The following is a 21,293-nucleotide window of genomic DNA, read 5'->3' on the forward strand; positions in this document are numbered from 1 at the left end:
TTTTGAAAAAACAGCCTATTAGCCATATTATAAGCCGCGCCATTGTATAAGACGCACCAACAAAAATTTATTTTTCAAAAAATGCGCCTTACACGGTGGGAAATACAGTAGTCTTGATTCCACTTCAAAACAGTGTGGTCAGATATCTTTGATCCGTAAACAGCATGCATATCTGCGGGCTGTTTTAGCCTCAGTACTCAGAATTACCATTTGTCATCAATAAGCTTTAGCGCAAAGGAAATCTTTTTTTCCATACCTGAAGATGGATGACTAATAACATTACAAAACTGCACCATATCTGCATCGCACGATTCCTAGCAAAGAGCGTTACAAGCAGATAAAGTTCCTCAAAATAGGCCTACCAACCCCAAGATTCTCATACATGGCTATTCTTTTGTCTCACAGTACCTAGTACAGGACATCCTTATTCAATGTAGGAGACCAAGTTGAGCATTTAGCAAGAAATGAACCGATACAACCAACAAGACTCATTTGCAAATGAAAGTGCCCTCTTTGCAGGGCAATGAACAGCACTCAGTTCCATACCAACCTGCCTATACAATGAACCTCTGGGAGCCGAATTACGATGTGCATTACAGCAGATATCCGCTCAACACACTGAAATGGACAAATCAGTCGGAGTCTTTTTCATCTCTTCTACGTTTATCATTTTTTTAGCGCTCATTCAGAAGCTGATCACATGACATCCTACACCCTGAAACTGTGTTTGGTCGCAATGGATGGATGGAAAGTCCAACAGCGCAAACTTAAGTCACACCCCAAAATACAAAGTAGACAGGACGTGTACTTTACTCCCCACATTTACTGTGTGTTCTGGCATGCGTCTAGTCTGTGATGCTAGACTGTATTAGAGTGAAATGTGTCAACTTGTCCAACAACATGTTTTATTGGACCACATGGCTGACCTGCGAGCCTGGTAGTCAACGGTGAGGCCATTAGGCCAGAAGATGTCCTCCCGCACGATGACCTGTCGGGTGGTGAGGTTCCCGTCCATGCTTGCCCGCTCGATCTTGGGGACGTCTCCCCAGTCTGTCCAGTACAGCAGTCTGCATAGTGCACACAGTGGTAAGCTCTCTCCCTGCCCAGCCGAGGAGGATCTTACGGGGTGGGGGGTTACTGTTTCATATCATGCAAGAATTCAGAAGTTTGATGTTTCCTTGAAAACCCTCACTAAGGCTGCCACACAGATGAAGCTACTTTTCGTGATCACTACATGTTACATGAAAAATGTGAATGCAGTATACTAAAATAAATTTTCCAACCTTTTTTATGCTAGGCTCTTGCAAAGAAAAGACAACACAGCTATACAACAATACAAACTTGATGCTCATTGCAGCAATGCAGTTACGGTTGCTGGCATAAATGTGCACTCATAATTCCCAGCAAATAAATTTCCATGACATTTCTTTCCATGCTGTCAAACTTCAGAGTGATGCAAATGTTTGAAACATTATTCAACCATTCAATAGGCATAAATGCATTTTTTTTAGCAAGAAAAAATAGCTTAAATTTCTGCAGCACATCTATGAGCAAATCAAACCAACACACAGCCCTGGTTCAGGAAAGTGTGAGCGGAGCTGCATGGTAAACAAATGATACTTTGATACCACTGGTTTTGTAGACTTAGCTTTCATGCCTAATGCTCACATGTAGCAGCTCAGGTTCATCCCAGTGTTATCTTAAAAGGACATTGGCAAGTGCCAGCATGCAGCTGGGGAGAAAACTTCCCTTGGAACCTGCACATACCACATTCTTAGTAAACCAAAATGCCTTAGCGACACTCATTACAGACAGCACGGCCCATCAGCAGCATCAACTACAAGTTCCTGTGCTGTGGGCGCACTTTAAACACCCCCCACAACCTGCAATGGTCACCAGTTGTGAAGACTCAAGAAGTCAGCTGTAGCAAGAGAGGAGACCTGACTTTTGTTCTCCATGCCTTGTGTGCCAGTGAATGTCAAGGCATGCTGGAACATTTGGAAACAGCTTTGTGCACAAAGTGTTCACAACAGCCCAGACTCACCCATCTGTAGGAACCAGAGCAATGGCCCGCGGTTGGTCCAAGTCACGCCAAACAAGCACCTTCCGGTGGGAGCCATCCAGCTCAGCCACCTCCAGGCGGTTGGTCTCGGAGTCGGTCCAGTAGAGCTTGCGACCCACCCAGTCGCAGGCTAGCCCGTCGGGGGACACCACCCCCATGGAGGCCACTGTCATGTCGGGGCCCGAGGCATCCAGTGGCCGGCGCCGGATAACCTCCAGCCCCACATCCGTCCAAAAGATGAGGTTGGCGTCATAAAGGAAGTCCACGGCAGCTGCATCCTCCAAACCACCCACCACCAACCGGGAGCTGTTGGCACGCCGGCCTGAGGCATCGAGCTCCAGGATACGAATGTCTTTGCGGTTGGCAAACAGAAGGCGCACCCCTGCAAAGCCAACAAAAGGCAGTTAAAGGGACTATGCAATGAATTAAAAGTCACTTGTAAATGTTTTTCAATGCTTAGAAATGATGCTAACGAGCATTTATACTAAGTATGAGTCTTCGGAATTCAGCCGGCAAATAATTACGAATTTTTAAAAACCGTGTTTTTCAAAATTCGTGGGCTGATTGGTGTTTTCGTAGTGACCGGTTTTGAAAGTAAAACCGTGAAAATATACGTCACTAGTTCTGCGACGTTGCCAGGCCACCACATGCATGCTGTCATTCGCTGGAGCCATGGCAGCCACGACGTCACGGACACACTTCCGGTAGCCGTGAAAGTCGTCTGCTCGTGCCGCCACGCGAGCCCCTCAGGCAAGCGGGCGCCAGGTCACTGTCTTCGCGCATATGGTTTCAATTTACCTCTGCTGCCTCTTTCTGTCGGGAGTTGCGGGGCCACCCGCAGTGTCTTTTTCGTCCGCAACAACAGACGACAAGCAAAAGAATCCGAAGCGCACCGCAATCCAGAAAGGCGAAGAGAGACCACGGAGACGCTGCCGATGCTGCTGCTGGGGCGCTAGCAGCTTTTGCAGCTCAGTACCATAGTAACATCCATGTATGAACTAGCCTGCAACAGCACATCGCTGCAGAGTACCTCAATACAGGAATCGAAAACCTGGATCCACAGATGATGAAAAGCAAGAATTTCTAGTGCAAATGAACTACTAGCAACATTCCCCCGTTTTCAGTGGTGTGTATCTGTATGCGTGTGTGAAGCCTCCGAGTAGCAAGTGTAAGTGGCTCATTGGGTCAGTGAGTGGACACCTCGATCGTGCTTCGAGGTGTGTGGCGGTGGTGTCCCCCTGCAAAAAACTGTGCTCTCGCACAACATTTCGTGCTTAGCAATGCTAAATACCAGTCTTTTTCACACCCATGCTAGCATCCATGTACTGGGTAAACAAGAAGAGCCCAAAGAGCCATGTCAGTGGGTTGCTTGCTCAATGGAGCAGAGGAACTGATTGTGTCGACAAGCAGCATAACAAGATCATCAACACGACCTATTCTCTGGACTGCGAACAAGGCTGTTTGCACTGAGAGCTACGCTGACAAGAACAGAAAAAAAATCCTCAAGGCTGGAAGAAAGGACAAGCGCCAACAAGATGTTAACAAAACCAATGAAAAGAAAAACCTCCGCTAATTTCTGATAACCATTTTTCACCATGGATATCTCAACAAGGCAAAAGGCACTTGGCAGTTCTGCAGTGACCATGGACCGATACAGCTCATAAGCACCATTCTCACCCCAGACATGTGACTGTACTCGTTCTTTCTGCCTATAAAGTTGAACAGCACTCCCATCAAGCTTTCGCAGAATGCCCACAGTGCTTACTTAGAACACCCTTACCTGCACTAGGTTAAGCAATGCTTTCTACATTGATTGGCTACTAGGACACCAGTTACATTTCAGTATCCAAAGGCAAAAAAAACAAGCTTAGCAACACTGAAAAGTCAGAAGTAAGCTAACAGGTCCAGAAGCTGCCCAAAGCACAAGACATTATATCTGCATAAGCATCGCATCTTTCATCATCTTAAAGATTTCTCAGTGAACAGAAGTGAAGTAGTTTTGGCCCTACTACACTCATCTAGCCTATGTTCACTAACCAAAGCAAGTCGTGGCAAACATTTTCATGAAATACAAATTTCAGAAATAAGTTTCTCAGGCATGACCAACAAAATGCTGGTCCTGTCAGACTAATCAGGGGCCACAATAGCGTCACATGAGGTCAGGAATGGAAAAGGCTCTCACTATTCATTAGGAAACCAGCAAATGCACTAAGACATCAGTGTGTGGAATTGCTGTGTTCATAAAAAGCCGAGACAAACAGACAAAACACGTAACTTTAGTGAGGGGGACTGGTTTGGTTGAGTTTATGGGTGCATAACATCCCAAAACAACTTAGGCTATGAGGGATGCCGTAGTGAACGGCTCCGGAAATTTCTCCTACCCGGGGTTCTTTAGCGTGCACTGACAATGCACAGTACATGAGCCTGTAGCATTTCGCCTCCATTGAAATGCGACCACCGCGGCCAGGATTGAACCGTGTCTTTTGGGGTCAGCAGCCGAGCGCTATAACCACTGAACCACCGCGGCAGCTGAAGTGAAGAGGACTATCAAGCTAGGCAGGCAATGATCAAATATGGCTTCCATCTGTCACTCCAAGGACTTCAGTTCTTAGATCAAGCAGCACAAGAATGCACCAAAAGGAGCTAAACATTTTATATAAACATAGCTCTATCTTCTCTTTCAGTGCCTTAGTTTGTAGTAGTACTTTGTGTCCTGTTCCTTGTGACTTTGTTTATCAACATTTTATTCACTTCATAATGCAAAATCAACTCCCCCAAAGCTAGATTTTCATGAACCCCCAGAACGCAAATTAATTTATTCAAAGGTAAGTACTTGCGCAAAGAATACAGGAACAAACGAAGCAACACATAAGAGATGTACTTTGCACAAGTACACCATTGAAGAAATGAACCAACATGTCCAAACAAAAGAACTAATTTTTTTAGTTGGTTTTACTCGCACATGACGCTAGTTTCACACACAAAACCAAGTAACAAGACACAAACGCAACCAAAAGCAAAAGCTCATGAAACTTCACTGTACATCTCTACTATCAGCACTATTTCATGTGCAGTAATAAGTGAAAAAAAAAAAAGCAAGACCTGTAGTTGCCCATGACACGTGGGCAAGAGGCTAGGTCCATCATTGAAGTATGGCATAGCATGCATGTAACTTAATATAAACGGCATGAACTTGACAGGAGACATCAAAGGAAACGCTATCTCGTGAGGGTTCTCGACATGGCTGTGCAAACGCCTTCAAGTTTAAGTGTCAGGAGATAAAGGGCAGCCATGTGAAGAGGGTAAAGGCGTGCCGCTGAAGAAGTTAGATAAGCCCAACCGCCTTCTTTCGGAGAGTAGGTTGTTTTTCCTCGCCACACTTCGCAACCACAAGGCAAACACTTTCTCGACCATAAGTCACACCAACTATTCACTCGCAGTTAGCACTGGTTAAAGGAATATTTAAACTGCTTTTTCTGCACAAGTGACACTACACGCTGCTTTGCACTGCTGTTACTCCCAGAATCACATTTTTCTCACCTGAAATCGCATTCTGGAAACAACCACACAAACTTGAGTTCATGAGAAGTGCGTAAGCCACTTAACCTGAGTGCCCAAACAACTCAGCACCAAACAAAATGTTCAGTTATAATACGAAGGACCTTGCATAAGTTCTCTGCCATTTCAGTTTGAGTTGTTAGTGCCAAGTCTAACAAAGAAAGAAAAAGTTATTCATTTCATTGATTCAGGCAGAAAGGAGTCTGCAAATTATGTAATCAAGACTAGAGTTTGACAGATGACACAAACTGCATCGGCAGGCAAGCCACACAGAATAGGCCAAAGAGTAGGGGCAGAGTCACTGAATTGGCCAAACTAGTCAGCCATGATGCAACAGTTGCCTGAAGCATTCATATCAGTACTAAATGTACTCGTCCAAAAAAACTTGCTGCGCAAATCAGTGAAGCCTGATAATTTAGCAGTTAAAAAGCCCACACATTAACAACAGACCTTGTTGGCCCCCTACCTTGGCTATGAAGTGCATTGTGGTGCAGTCCTAAACCAGGCTGTGATTACACAGCAGTGCACCAATTTCGGAGGTGTATTGCCAGAACCACCCACTGAGCACATGATGTCACTAAGACACTAATCAAGCGATCTTGAACTTTTAAATTTGTTAGCATATCTAAACTCCTCCCAATAAAGCCTGGCCATAACGACGGGGATGTATATTTGAATGTGTGAAAGCTGTTGGACAGCTATCAGTGGTCATCGGTGTTGCCTCTGCTGAGAACACACTTTCTCGGCAACCCACCGTTGAAAGATGCAGCGGTACATCTTAGCAAATCAGCTCTGTTAAACAATTACAGAAATATCCAGCCTGACATGTACACCGTGACAGACTGCTCCATTGCTGGGAGCAGAAATGAGCAGCTAAGAGTACTGGAAAAGTTGTTTATAATTGTCATGTTCATAGCATGCCCCCCCCCCCACCAGTCATCATTCCCAGTGGAATGCCTAAGAACAACCGTTATGCTTCAGCATGCATTATGAGCTACGGCAGCATCACCAGATCTCTCGAATCCAAGCTGCACTCGTGGTTTTATGGCTGCACTAGTGCAGTGCAACTTGTGGAACTGAGAGGTTCACTATTTCACGACGGGCATGAACATCGGAGTGCAGACTTCTTAGCTTGATGGAATGACGACTAGCAATTGACCACGTTGGTTTGGTTTGGTATGGTTTATAGGGTTCTGAGCATGTCATGTCCAGCATGCTTAAGAGACCTCCAACTACAATAAAGTAATACCCAAACCAACTCACGCAACTCTGCACACAGAAACTTTAATTGACCTCCCTGTGGTCAGTAACTACAGGACCCCCAAACTATCGGGAACCATACTAAATGGAGTAAGTGACCACTTCCTTATTTTGAGTTTGTAGATATAACACCTTTGTCCATAACGTTTCGAGACTGATTTATTTTCTTCTCTAGAAATGATTCCCCAAAACAAATGTTGGTGCGTATGTGTAGCGCCACCTTTTCGGGCTAACCTGAGCTATTTCTGTTAATAGCTGTGGCAGCCACTAGATGGCACTACATGTGGAAAAATATGTTGTCACTAGTCGTCTGCGCATTCTACCGTGAGTGAATGTGGAGAGATGGACGTCCACCTCGAACAGCGTGCAAACATAAAATTCTGTGTGAAGCTTGACAAGACAGCCACACAGACGTATGAGATCCTTCGTGACACTTACGGCAACAAGACATTATCGCGGGCGAGAGTTTTCGAGTGGCACAAGAGGTTCATTTTGGGGAGAACGTCGGTGGAAGACGACACAAGGCAAAGGTGCCCTTCAACCTCACGGAATGAAAACAACGTGGCTCGGATCAGGAAAATAGTACAGCAAAACCACACCATTACAGTCCACATGCTATCAGATGCTCTCGACATTAGTAAAACAACATGACACCAAATTTTGCGCGACAACTTGGGGAGACGAAAGCTGAATGCAAGACTTGTGCCGCACTTCCTCAGACAGGACCAGAAGGACACGCGGGTATCAGTAAGCGCTGATTTGCTCTCCGAGGCAGAGAATGATGCTGCATTCGTCGACAGCATCATTGTTGAAGACGAAACATAGTGTTTTCAATACAATCCTCAAACAAAGAGGCACAGCGCTGAATGGCGGTCCACATGCTCTCCAGCGTCAAGAAAGGTGCGGCAACAGAAGACCAAAACAAAGACGATGCTGATAGTTTTTTTTCGATGCCAGAGGTGTCATACACCACGAGCTCGCCCCACAAGGGCAGACGGTGAATCAGGGGTTTTATATCCGCGTGATCCAACACATGCGTGATGCACTGCGAAACCGTCGCCCAGACTTATGGGCATCTGGACACTGGAGCCTTCTCCACGATAACGCAAGGCCGCACACTGCGCTCAGCGTGACAAAATTTCTCGCCAAGCACAGCATTACTGTACTTCCCCATCTGCCATACTCACCTGACTTCTCCCCATGAGATATTTTCCTGTTTCCTCGTGTGAAGAGAACCCTAAAAGGTCGCTGGATGGGGAGCGTGGAGGACGCCACGACAAAGGAGCTGACAGCCCTGCCAAAAGAAGCGTTTTCAACTTTTCCAAGACCTCAAGAAGCATTGGAACCTGTGTATAGACTGGCAAGGGAAACTATTTCGAAAGGGTGCTGCACAAATGATTTCAATGTTAAACGCATTTTTTTTAATGGACTCAGTCTCGGAACTTTACGGACAAAGGTTGTATGGATCTCATCAGCAAAGGTTTCCAGGGAACAGGAATTTTTCATGCAAACATAACCCCCTCAACCTTATCTTGCTCAGATTTCTCAGACAGACTGGAGCAACCTCCAAAAAGTTAATGATGCAAAAAGTGCTTACGATGGTTTTATGAAAGTATTTAAAAAAAAAAGAAACATTGAAAACACAGGAACCAAAACTTTTGGACAACAGCTGAACACTTAAAGCGAACTGCTAAGAAAAGCAGTCTTTTTAAGTGTTTTATTGCAGTGAAAAAGCTGACTACTTTGTCACAATATAAAAAATTTCAAAACAAGCTTTAGCAGGAACTGAGAAAGGCAAAGGAAGCTTACTACCAAAACCTGTTTTTGTCTTGTAATGGCAAGATAGATCGGACTTGTAATATCTTTTAACAGGTTGCGAAACAGAACGAAGCAAAATTTTCTGCCAACAATGTAAACAAATAAGAGAAAATAATGCACTAACATCAACTGAGCTGGCCAATGCCTTTAATGATTGTTTAATATCTGTTTATGATTATTTAATATCTGTGTTTAAAAACAGCACATGTTCTGCTACCAATGAATATCTTATTCAAAGCACTGACGCCACCATTTATATGTCCCCTGTAATGGATGACGAAGTGGTACAGCTATTCCGCAGCCTCAATAATAGCCATGCTACAGACTGTGACAACATTCAGATAACACCTATGAAGCATGTCATTCATATTGTAATTCCTGTTTTATCTTCAACCTAGCGATCGAACAAGCCGTATTTCCTACTCGGATGCAAGTTGCCAAAGTATTGCACATTAAAAAGAAAGGAGGTCAGAACAAACTCGAAATCTACTGGCCGGCCGCTATCCATTCTCCCGGTTTTCGGAAAGGGTTTCGAAGAGCTAGTGTTTATCAGGGTCACAAAATTCACTGATAAACACTGCATTTTCAACCCAGCACAATATGGCTTCCGCATACACAGATTTACCAAACTTGCTCTCCTGGATCAAAAAGAATACATCTTAGAAGCAGAAGAAAAGGAAAACCGTGCGCTAGATTTATTTACAGACTTCACGAAAGCATTCAACTCTCTGTCATATACTAGGTGGTTAAAAAAATTTGGAGCTTTCGAGGCACTGAGCAAATATTTTTTACTTAAACGACCTCAGACTATCGCTCTCACGTAAAGAACTATCAAATATTTATTGATAAAATCTTCCAATACACACACACTGTTCTAAGAAATTCCATATATTTAACACGTCGACAAGAAAGATGGATCGTTCACGACCAAGGACTAAATATGGTGAGCAACAATTTAGTTACACACTAGCAACGTTACTAAACCAACTCCAAATTGTGAACATTTATCCTTTGTGCACTCCTCCACATCTGTTGATCAATCACTTACGATTTTTAGAACTTTTACCATAATCCCTGCCTCTAATTGTTATGCCTCGCAACACACTTGTATTTTTGTATTCCTACTGAATGTCTCTCGCTCACCATGAATGCTCTTCATTACTGTTATATTACTAACAGTTAATTTTTCCAGATAAAGGCATTATGTGCGTGCTGCTGCACTGCCTGCTCTTTTCTTTTCGTCCTTGCTTCTAGCACAATAGGGGACTGAGGGCCAGTCAAGCTGACTAGATCAACTTTTTTCCAAGTGCCCCCTGCCTGTGTAGACATCCCTTCTGTACATCATAGCCTGAATAAAGTGTCTCTCTATTTCTTCTTCTGCATCCCAAAGCGACTCGGGCTATGAGGGACGCTGTAGTGGAGGGCTCCGGATAATTTCGACCACCTGCGGTTTTTAACGTGTACTGACATCACACAATACAGAGGCCTGTAGCATTGCACCTCCATCAAAATGCGACTGCAGTGGCCAGGATTGAACCCAGGTCTTTCAGGTCAGGAGCCAAGCACCATAACCACTGGGTGACTGTGGCGGCTATAGACCACGTTAGGTGATACCCCAGAAAAACCCTGGCAGTCAGCAAGACTGTGGAAATTTTTCCTAACAATCTATGACTGAAGCTCTTAAACAGCCGAAGTAACGCTTAGTTCGACCAGAGAAACTTCATGCATTTGAGGAACACTGAAGACAACTTCATCCAACTTTTGTTCTCAGCAGAAATCAATTCTGTTCCTTTTTCTGGGTAAGCTTATGTTTGCTTGGCAGCAGAAGATGAGAAAACCACATTTACAAATTTCCCCATCACTTGATCCAAACTCAAGGCATCTACACTGAAAAGGACTCCATTATCACCGTTTTGAACTGAATGTCCATGCCCAAAAAACTGTGCTGATGCACTGCAGTTTACTTCCAAAATTAGCCCATGACATCAAGAACTGTACTTTGTTTTGTTTCTTTTTTACCTTTTCTATCCTGTGAAAAGGAGGGTGATGATAATGATGAGGGACTTTAATGGCACAAGGGCACCTTGGCCAAAGGGCACCATGGCAGAAGGTATTTCGTCTACACAGGGTAGGGTCAAGGAACCACTTTCAAAACATTTCAACCCAAAGGAGCCAAGCACCAGGCCAGAGGAAAGCTTGCACCCATTGTGCCACTGGTGAGTACCCGGCGGCACTGAGGATCAAAGCCCACAGCTCCCACATGCGAGAAGCTATGAAAAGCTGGAAACCTGCGGGCTAACTAAACGGCTTGAAGTTAAGTTAAAGACAGTGCAGTGAGCTATGGAAACTAATATTACAGGTGTAGTATTATGAAACAGAAAGAGAGCAGAGTGAATCAGAAAACAAATGTGAGTGATTGATATCCTAGTTGAAACCAAGAAGTGGGCATAGGCAAAGCATGTAATGTGGAAGCATGGTAACCGAAGGTGGTTTTAAGGGTAACGGACTGGATTCCAAGAAAAGACAAGCGTAGCAGTGAGTGGCAGAAAGTTAGGTGGGCAAATGAGATTAGGAAGTTTGCAGGGATACGATGGCCAGAGCTGGTAGAGGACAGGGTTAATCGGAAAGATATGGGAGAGACCTTTGTACCACACTGGGCATAGTAAGGCTAATTATGCAGACGATTACGAAAGCTCCATTTTCAGCTAGTGTCTTTGTCAATACACGGCAAAAATCTGGCTAATAGGACAACTTAAACTTGACCTCAGTGTCCTTTTAAAGAATTAGTGCGCCTTTATAAGACATGCTATAGGAACATACACCAGACTGATTTCCAGAAGCCAATGTTTTGTAGCAGCCACTAAAATCTTGATATCACGTGCATTTTTGCAGTTTGCACTGACCCCCCTATGAAGTGTTCAATAACTGGCCGCACTAAACACATTTCATTCCGAGCACCAGAATGTTAAAACCATAAGTGCCAAAAGAAGGCAAGGGACCCAACTTATTTTCCAGTGGTTTTAGAGAGCTGCAATCCCAGCATATCTCTGTGATATCCACAAAAAGGACAAGAGACTGTCATACCTCTCAACATTTAGAAAATGCAAATATTACAGCAGCTACTTGAAATCTGTGTTTCCTTGAAATTGCTAAAGGTGTAAAGAAAGTGAACTTTGGTACCATCCAGTAAACACAATCTGAAAGCTACTTTTTTTGCATTGTTTGAATAATGCAGTGGCTCTTTGTGGTTATTAATGTCAAAAAATATCTCCTTTTGTGTGTAGCTTTCACTGAACTTTTTTCACTGCCCTGTAAAATTTTATACTACTGAACAAACCTCTCTATGAACCCATTCTGGTGAAAAGAGTGGTTAGTCTCTGTACATAACTGAGTTGGAAAGTGGAATTTTTCTGGCAGAAGTATGTGATACCCCTGTCACACTAATGTCATTTGAAGTGAATGAGATCTGGCACCAAGACATTAATGTCGTTTGCTCTTTTTCAGCACTGTATGGTACAAAATTGTATTCATGTATTACAAGAATGGCACTCAGAAGATAAAAATATAAGAAATGTAGAAACTGTATCTACAATGTTTGAAACAGTAATGTCACGTTATTAACTACTTCAAGACCTTTCTCATATTCATTTAACTCTTTCCTTACTCCAGGAAAACAGGCAAGTTCAGGTGGTGTGCATAAAAAAATTACTCAGCCATGAATTAAAAAGTACTGCTTCATTGCACATCAGAGTGTAACTAATACAGACCTCTTTTTAACTACACTAAGAAAAAAAAACAGGATGCATACTGCTTACAAAGAAAAAAAAATGTTTCAATGTCAAAACTGAGTCAGTCGGACAAAAATTCACAAAAATGAAATATACTGAATCAGAAAAGAAAGAATAAAAATGCACACGTTTTATGCTCTACTATGTCAGAAATTATATTAAAAGTTATAGTGTTTCAAGCTAACCTTTCTGATCAGCAAAAAAAAAAAAACATCATTGCTTTTGGAAGTGGTTTAAGGAAGTCCAGGACATCTTGATGAAAACTCAATCTGCTTCGAGGCTACTGGCAAAGAATCCTTTAGAACATGTCCGGTACTTTCACAGAGGCTTGGAAAGCAGCAAATCTCCTCAGCAATGACGAAAATGAAATTTATGAACAAGCACCTATCGACGTCAAGCGTTGATGCTGTGGGATCACGAGAACAGTGCCATTGCTGAGCAGGGTAGGTGCAAGAAATGGACGCCATCTTGGATTCCCCGCTCGCCGTGATCGTTCTGCGTTGAGATGTTTCATGGGAAGTTCACAAATGTTCAAAAAAAGCAGGGTGACAAAAACACCAAATAATAAACTGAAGCACAGTTTCATTTTGCAACATACTGGGGGTGCTACAAGCCCAATTACGCCCCATGGGTCATTTTTGTGCCATCGATCGATGTGATCAATTTGAACAGGTGCAGTAAGAAAAGAGTTTTAGAAAACAACTTAATTTTACAGCACTACTTCAGCTACACGTAATAAGGCAAGTCTCAAGTGAACCAAGGAACCAATAACTGGAAACAAACAACATGTCGGAAAAGGGCAACACTATGAAGCAGCATTAAGTTTATTTGCGAAGGGTACTAACAAGCTGGTCCAAGCTGATTAAAATGATGAAACTAAGGAAAGAAACAGTAGAATAGCTCCTTGAAGAGTTTTGTTTATTCTAAGTAAAAATTGATTGTGGTGGAAAAGTGCAGGTTTGTTTAACAAAACAATTTAAAAAAGGCCGGTGTTTCTTACAATTCTAGCTTCGCCAAAATAAAGACACTGTGGCCAAAATCCCTTACAAACTTTTGCTCAGCAGCTGAATGCCAAGGCCACTGGGCAACCATGACAGATTCTGCCGATTTATGGAAGTTTCAAATTCATGACTGAATGCTTATGCATTACTCTCACATGTCATTGGGAAACATGCTACACAGACACAAAAAACCCTCATCACAGTGAAGTTGGCGTACTCTGTTTACATTGTATTCGTAGCTAGTGGTGCATTTGACAAAAGGTTGCCCAAAGTGTAGTGGTAGTACAAACTGCGCTGCAGAGTTTTCAGATGCAAAGCAGAGTGCATAAGACAATGACAGCAATCATTACCTTTTTTTTTAACTCACATAAGACACACAAAGCTTTGAAGACTATACTGCTTTGCTAGGGTAGCTCCTCTGGCCTGAACTCTTTTATGATGCAGTGGCAATCAGGAACACATAAGGCACAGCAAGACCATGATCTGCTCTACTGTTCGAATTTTTCTTGATCGCACTTTTACCTGGGTGGTAAAAAAAAGATGTTAAGAGTCGCCCTAGAATGCATCATGGACAACTCTAGTGTCTTTTTGCTACCGCTGAATTAAAAGCGTGATGAAAAGAAATTCAAAAATCGGAGTGCCTATCTGCTCTGTTTCCCCCCCCCCCATTTCTTTACATCACCCCTGTACATTCCCCACAGCACTGTATACGTTTTCTCAGTGACACATGTGCATGTCACCTCTGTTCTGTGTAGCAACTGACCTATTCTAACACTGTTTTCACACATTCCATTATGATTTAGATTAAGTATGATGTTTTCTTCGGAAAAGCGATGCAATATACTAGTATTGACCACCAAGAGTGAGCAAACTGATTTCTTTAGAAATTCAGCAACACCAAAACATGCTGCGAAGTACCGACAGGTTTAGAAACTTTTCAAGCACAAAGGTTACGCCTGCCGCCACCAAGCGTTATCACCCACAAGGACATCTATAAAAAGTAATTACAAGTGCTAAAATGCCAGACCTCACTTGGCCACTTAAGTACAGTGTCCCTCAAGTAGATGCATAGATATACGCACATATTAGAGAAAAAACAACAGAGAAGATTAACAAACCCACAAATACAGGCTAACCATGTGTATGATAATGTCAGTTTCACTGCATACTACACTACAGGGTCCATGGATGATTTCACTTTATATTTTAGCACTAGTAATTACTTTTTATAGATATCCTTTCTGGCGACAACGCTTGATGGAGGCTGGCGTAACCTTTGTGCTTGAAAAGTTTCAAAACCTGTCGGTACTTCCTTCCAGGCAAATTTCTAATGCAGAACTTGTATTTTATATAAATACAACTTCCGCATTAGAATTTTGTTTGTTTAAGGCATAAGTTAGCAGCGTACTATCACAAAGCTGCATTAAAAGGAAGCAGATTCTTTAGGAAAAATTTCCAGCAGTCACCCTTTGAGGACGAAGGAAGCAATAGAAAGAGTAATGACTTTTTGGACACAAAGACCATTCTAAAAAAGTGCTGCAGCAACAGCATTCACAGGATGAGCAGCACATGTTCTTACTGCATGCCCTACATGTGCCTGTACCATGCACAACAAAATGCAAACCACTTACACGTGCACCTAGGTGTGCACATATTCGATAACTTTAAATATACCGCAGCACTTCACAACAGGAAATGCTAAACCTTAACACAATGTTCCCAAAGGTACACACTGCATCAAAATGAACCAGAAGATGATTTTGACATAAGCTAGCACCGAGACTGCAGGACTTTAGAGGGTATACAACGCCAGTGCACAAATGTGGCATTGAAATATTCAGAGAGAGGTGTAGTAAGTGTCTTGAATTCATTCAGGTCACCAGCCAGCATTTTAGCTGATCAGGCCTTATTTACAAGGCTAGTATCCCACCCTGGAGAAACAATGCTTTCTTCCAGTTGCTCTTACAGCGCATGTCACATTCCACTGCCTAAGTTAATACTGTTTAAGCAGACATGTTTATGGCTGTTTTAACCCCAGCTCAAATGCCTTTGGCCCCTTGAGCACACATAGAATCGACTGTGTTCTCCTCAAGTCACTAATATAATCTGCTTATCTGAAGAATATCTCTGACTATGTGAACACCATTACCTGGCTCACTATGAGACCAAGTAGAATTGCCTAACTGAGCCTTGGAAGCACAGGTGCTGTAAGCCCCGCGTGCCCCCTGCAAAGACTGCACTCAAGAGTTGCAGCATTGTGCCCAACATCAAAAGGTGTCAAGTCAACCGCCGGATAAAAACCTCTCCCAACGTCCCGGCCGATCATTTCGCGCCCGTCATTTTATCCGACTCTCGGCTACCGCAATCTCAAAATTAAGAACGGCAATATCCCCGCCGCGGTGGCTGAGTGGTTAGGGCGCTTGACTACTGATCCGGAGTTCCCGGGTTCGAACCCGACCGCGGCGGCTGCGTTTTTATGGAGGAAAAACGCTAAGGCGCCCGTGTACTGTGCGAAGTCAGTGCACGTTAAAGATCCCCAGGTGGTCGAAATTATTCCGGAGCCCTCCACTACGGCACCTCTTTCTTCCTTTCTTCTTTCACTCCCTCCTTTACCCTTCCCTTACGGCGCGGTTCAGGTGTCCAAAGGTGTCCAACGATATGGATGGATGGATGGATGGATGGATGGATGGATGGATGGATGGATACAACTGAACCCTTTACATCGGGGCGGTGGCTCAAGCCACCTAGCCATGTCTTGAGAAATTTTACTCCTGTCTTGCTTTTAGCCACCAATCAGATAACCTTCGCTTGGTTACTTCTAACCTCTTAAAATCCACTTTCCCTTCACTATCTCTAAACCCCAATGCCTTGGGTAAGTCAGCCCCGCTGCCTTCCACTGTAGGGTGAAGCCCTTTACAGAAAAGTATCAAGTGTTCAGCCGTTTCCTCCTCCTCTCCGCACGCAATGCACAAAGTATCTATCTCCTGGTACCTGACTCTATACTTCTTAGTCCGCAAAACTCCAGTCCTGGCCTCAAACAACAAAGAACTTCCCCTACAATTATCGTAGATATTTTCTTTGACAATTTCCTGTTTAAAGGTCCGGTATGTTTCTAGTGCCGATTTCGTCAGCATCCCTGTTTTCCACAAAGCTCTCTCTGTTCCTTTAACCTTTTTCTTAACCGATAATTGCTGATTTTCCCCCTTACTGCTGTCCAGATATTTGCTTGTCAATTTTCTAGTTCGCTTTCTCCATTTCGTGTCAACATTCTTTATATACAGGTATCTGAAAACTTTCCTAGCCCACCGCTTTTCCTCCATCCTTCTCAATCGTTCCTCAAATGCTATCTTACTGCTAGCCTCTCTGCTCTCGAAAGACGCCCATCCCATATCACCCTGTACCCCCTGATTTGGTGTATTGCCATGTGCTCCCAAAGCTAACCTCCCTACTCCCCGTTGCCTAATTTCCAGCCTTGCTTGAACATCTGGCCTCATACACAGGACCGCATTCCCGAAGGTCAGGCTAGGGACCATCACCCCTTTCCAGATCCCTCTTACCACCTCATACCTATTGTAATTCCACAGTGCCCTATTTTTCATGGCAGCTGCATTCCTACTAGCTTTATTCATTACATATTTTTCATGCTCTGTCAGATACTCAACACTGTTATTTATCCACCCCCCAAGATACTTGTACTCATTCACTACCTTTAGCACGAACTCCTGTATTCTATGCTCGCCGCCCTCTTCATTAAATGTCATGACTGCAGATTTTTCCTTACTATACTTGAAGCCTAATCTATCTCCCTCTGTACTGCATATGTCTAACAACTTCTGCAGGTCTTCCTTGTTGTCAGCCATTATCACTATATCGTCCGCATATATTAGTCCCGGTAATGTCTGTTTAATCAATTCCCCTTGCTTGAAAAAAGATAGGTTGAAACCTAGTCCGCTCCCCTCTAGCTTGGCCTCCAAACCTTGCAGGTACAACATGAACAACAAAGGGGACAGAGGACATCCTTGTCTAAGCCCCCGCTGTATCTCTACAGGCCCTGATACATTTTTTTCCCATTTTATGAGCACTCTGTTACCTCTATATATATCTTTTAAAAGATTAATTACTCCATTTTCCACATCCAATGTGCCCAATATGTCCCACAAATGCTCCTGAGTAACGTTGTCATAGGCTCCCCTAATATCCAGAAATGCTAGCAATAAGGGCCTATGTTCCTTTTCCGCAATTTCTATACACTGTGTCAATGAAAATAGATTGTCCTCCAACCTCCTTTGTTTCCGGAACCCATTCTGTAGTTCCCCTAGCACCCCCTCGTTCTCCACCCAAGCCTGCAGTCTATCCTTTATAATTTGCATCACCACCCTGTAAACCACAGACGTCACTGTTATGGGGCGATAGTTACTTACGTCTGCTTTGTCCCCCTTTCCCTTATATATCATGTTCATTCTACTTAATCGCCATTCATCGGGGACTTTCTCATCCACTATCATTTTGTTCACTACCTGTATTAATGTTTGCTTGGATTTTGGTCCTAACTTCTTTATCAACATAATCGGGATACCATCTGGTCCTGTTGATGTGCCACTAGGAACCTTCTTCTCTGCCCTTTCCCACTCTCCTTGCTCAAGTGAAGCTATTGCTGTAACCGGTCTATCCTCCTTCGATAAATTATGTACCACGTGCTTTGCTGAAAATTTTTCCGTCATCCTTGTTCCTATGTGTTTTATTGCTTCATCCCCTTCTAGTCGAATACCCTCATCTGTAACAATAAACCTTTGTTCTAGCCTAGTTTTATTACTCATTGCATTTAGATGTTTCCAGAATTTTTGGGCAGCTTTTCTATCCTTTTTATTTACTTTTGACATCCATTGGGCACCCTTTCTTCTAATTTTCTCATTAATCAAATAGGATGCGTCCCTTCTACACTTTATGAAGGTATCCCATTTTCTGTCTACTTCGGGTTTTGGTTTCCCCCTCTTCTTGGAATATCTGTGTTCCCTGGATGCTTCCTTGCGCTTTTCTATTGCCCTCTTGACCTCCCCATCCCACCAACTCTTGGGTTTGCATCTTTTCCCTTTTAGCTTTACTCGCACCTTAGCTAGCTCTAGCTCCAGTAATCGAGTTAATTTGGTATAAGTCCATTCTGTTTCACTATCCTCAAAAATTACTTTCTCGATTTGTTTGGCTGCTACTTCCAATTGCTTTTCTGAGTAAAAATTTCCCCCTGATTGTTTATCTTGATTCAGTCCTACAATGCTTTTTCTTCTGAAGCTCAACTTGATACGCTTGTGGTCACTACCTAGACTTCTGGAACCATCTTCATCTATGCTCATTACCCCTAATCTGTTATACATCCTCTGTGACATTAGTGCATAATCTATCGTCGAGTGCAGACTCCCCGCCTCCCATGTTATGAGCCCTTCACACTTCTCGGTGCTGTTGCATACAACTAAATCATGCCTGTCACACATGTCCTGCAGCATGCTTCCTGTCGAATCCGTGTACCCATCCAGGTCTTCTATGTGTGCATTCATGTCGCCTAATATAATTATCTCGCCCTGTCCTCCTAGCTCATCAATGTCGCTTGCAATACATTCTAACATTTTCCTGTTTTCCTCTTTGGCATTAACCCCTGTCCACAGGTATACAAAGCCAAGGAGTGTTTGCTTGCCTGCCACTGTTCCTTTTAGCCATAAATGTTCCCTGCATCCCAGTCTAACCCTTTGAAAATTCATACTTTTATGAATGAATGCCCCAATTCCACCTCCGAGACAGATACTGCGCCATTTCCTTTCCCCCAAAAAACCAATTATTATTATTATTAAGAACGGCAATATAGTTCACTCCCGCCGCTGTGAGCCAAATGGTTAAGGTGTCCTGCTTTTATAGCGAGGTCGTGGGTTAGATATAAAACCACGGGACTATTTCGGTGCAGCAGAATGAGACTGCAGAGTCCATTTGAAGTCAAAAGACTGAGGAAAATATTATCCCGCTAGAAGTTTCGCTGTAAATAGTGCTTGTTTACAGAGTATTTTTCCTTTTTTTTTAACGACAACGGCCTGAACAAGTATCCTCTCGCCTGACTTTCTGCCTCTGCATGCCGTGCGTCCTCCTACGTCGCCCACTATGACCGCTGCTGGAAGCAACTTGTGAGCACGATTCACAATGGGCTTGAAGAGCAAGTGCGTAGATCGCAAATATGAACTGCAGTTACTCGGAATCATTACTAAATAATCAAGGTAGAACGACGCAAACTGCACTTTGCTGTTTATTAATGCTCGAAAAGACACTCCCACATTTGGACTTAGGTTTGGTGCAGGCAACGAATGCCGGAGTTTACGTTTGACATGTTGCACAGCGTGCAACCTGTTTATCTCCAAGTAACTTTTTTTTTTCTACAAAAGAATCATTTTCTCAAGACGTGAAGTCCGTAAGGTTGCCCGATCTCAACAAGTCACAAAAATGTTCGCTTTAGTGCAGCACCTTTCTTTTTTTACTTTAACTTCATCGCATTGTTTACTTCTGTGCAAGTGCGTTAGTGAGCATCCATATAATTTTAACGCTTGGTAGCTGTCACCGTGATGCGGCATCCGCGTGCGATTTGACAGCAGCAATGTGTTCATAAAAGCAGGCACCGCCGAGTGGAGATTAACGTTCGGAAACGATGAAAGACTCAAGATGCACCACACACAACTTCGCGGACCACGGATACACGGTCGGCCGCGTCGACGGAAACACGCCGCACTGGGACGCATGCAACGAACAGAGCATCACGAGACGCGCGCTTAGCAAGGAAATTCGAAAATGCCGGCACGACGATCCGATCGATGAAGTGAGCGCGATCGCGGCGACGACGCCAAAGGTCGGCGCCCCGTCGACGGGACCCACTAAGCCTAACGTCAACGTACTGCTCGAGACCGGCCACCAGTGTCGTGGGCTGTACTCACCGTGCGCCGCGTAGGACACAGAGAGCCAGAGGAACAGGGCACATAGGTGCCAGCAGCAACGCATTCTCCCAGCAGCGCCGACGTATCCGTGTAAGCCTCATGGATCGCGCACCAGCGAACCTCGCGAAGCCGGCCGATCGACACAACACCGGACCAACGCGGCCATCACTACTTATTGCGGCGGGGTCGAGATACGGACCGCCTCCTATCGCCCATCGCGACGGAAGCTCCTGCCAACTTTTTCGGCGAGTTGACTGACGCGCGAGTGTTCTGTATCCCTGCGCCAAAGTTTCGAAGGGGCTGCGATGCGGTTGAGCAGTCAGCTTGCGCTACAGAAAGTAAGCCAAGTTACGTTACAGGCAAAATAAATTCTGATCATTTCGCACCACCAAGCCACCCAGAGAGCACGTACTTGCACTTCATAATAAATCACTGCCGTTAGCATAGTTATGTTCAGTGAGTTAATTTTTATACGCTTTTCGATCCAGTAAACGTCACTTTCTTCGATCAGTGCCGCCAGATTCAAAATCACTATTAAAAAGTAAATCGACCAAGCTCTTAGCATTTGGCGATGGGGGACAGAAAAACGCCGCATGGATCTGCTCTCTTCCCCATGTTGTTTAACTTCACTCTGAGGAAACTATCTTCTCTCCTAAGGCAAATAGAGTGGATCCAACATACCAAATACGCTGACCATATCACTATTTGGACGTGTGAAATGAAATGATATTTGGTTTTTGAGGAAAGGAGATGGCACAGTATCTGTCACATCTCGGCGGACACCTGAACCACCCCAATAGGAAGGTATAAAGGACGGACTGAAAGAAGAGAGGAAGAAAGAGTT

At 43.8% G+C, this 21,293-nt stretch overlaps 1 protein-coding gene across 4 annotated transcripts in view; it reads right to left on the reverse strand.

The window, feature by feature from the left end:
• The window catches only part of arr (low-density lipoprotein receptor-related protein 6), a 79,488-nt gene extending 58,768 nt beyond the window's left edge, over positions 1–20,720 (reverse strand). The window contains exons 1-4 of one of the 4 annotated variants that reach the window (XM_077661132.1): positions 20,450–20,658; positions 12,871–12,981; positions 2,045–2,444; positions 927–1,067 (exon numbers count right to left, since the gene is read on the reverse strand). In XM_077661132.1, the coding sequence (XP_077517258.1) occupies positions 927–1,067; positions 2,045–2,444; positions 12,871–12,981; positions 20,450–20,513 (716 nt within the window). In that variant the 5' untranslated portion in view covers positions 20,514–20,658. Of the gene's footprint in view, positions 1–926; positions 1,068–2,044; positions 2,445–12,870; positions 12,982–20,449 lie in introns of all 4 variants that reach the window. The other 3 variants (XM_077661133.1, XM_077661134.1, XM_077661135.1) reach the window with 3 other exon arrangements.
• Between the last annotated feature and the right edge of the window lie 573 nt (positions 20,721–21,293).

The sequence above is a fragment of the Amblyomma americanum genome, chromosome 4, assembly GCF_052857255.1.
Source record: "Amblyomma americanum isolate KBUSLIRL-KWMA chromosome 4, ASM5285725v1, whole genome shotgun sequence".
In the NCBI taxonomy this organism is placed as follows: Eukaryota; Metazoa; Arthropoda; class Arachnida; order Ixodida; family Ixodidae; genus Amblyomma; species Amblyomma americanum.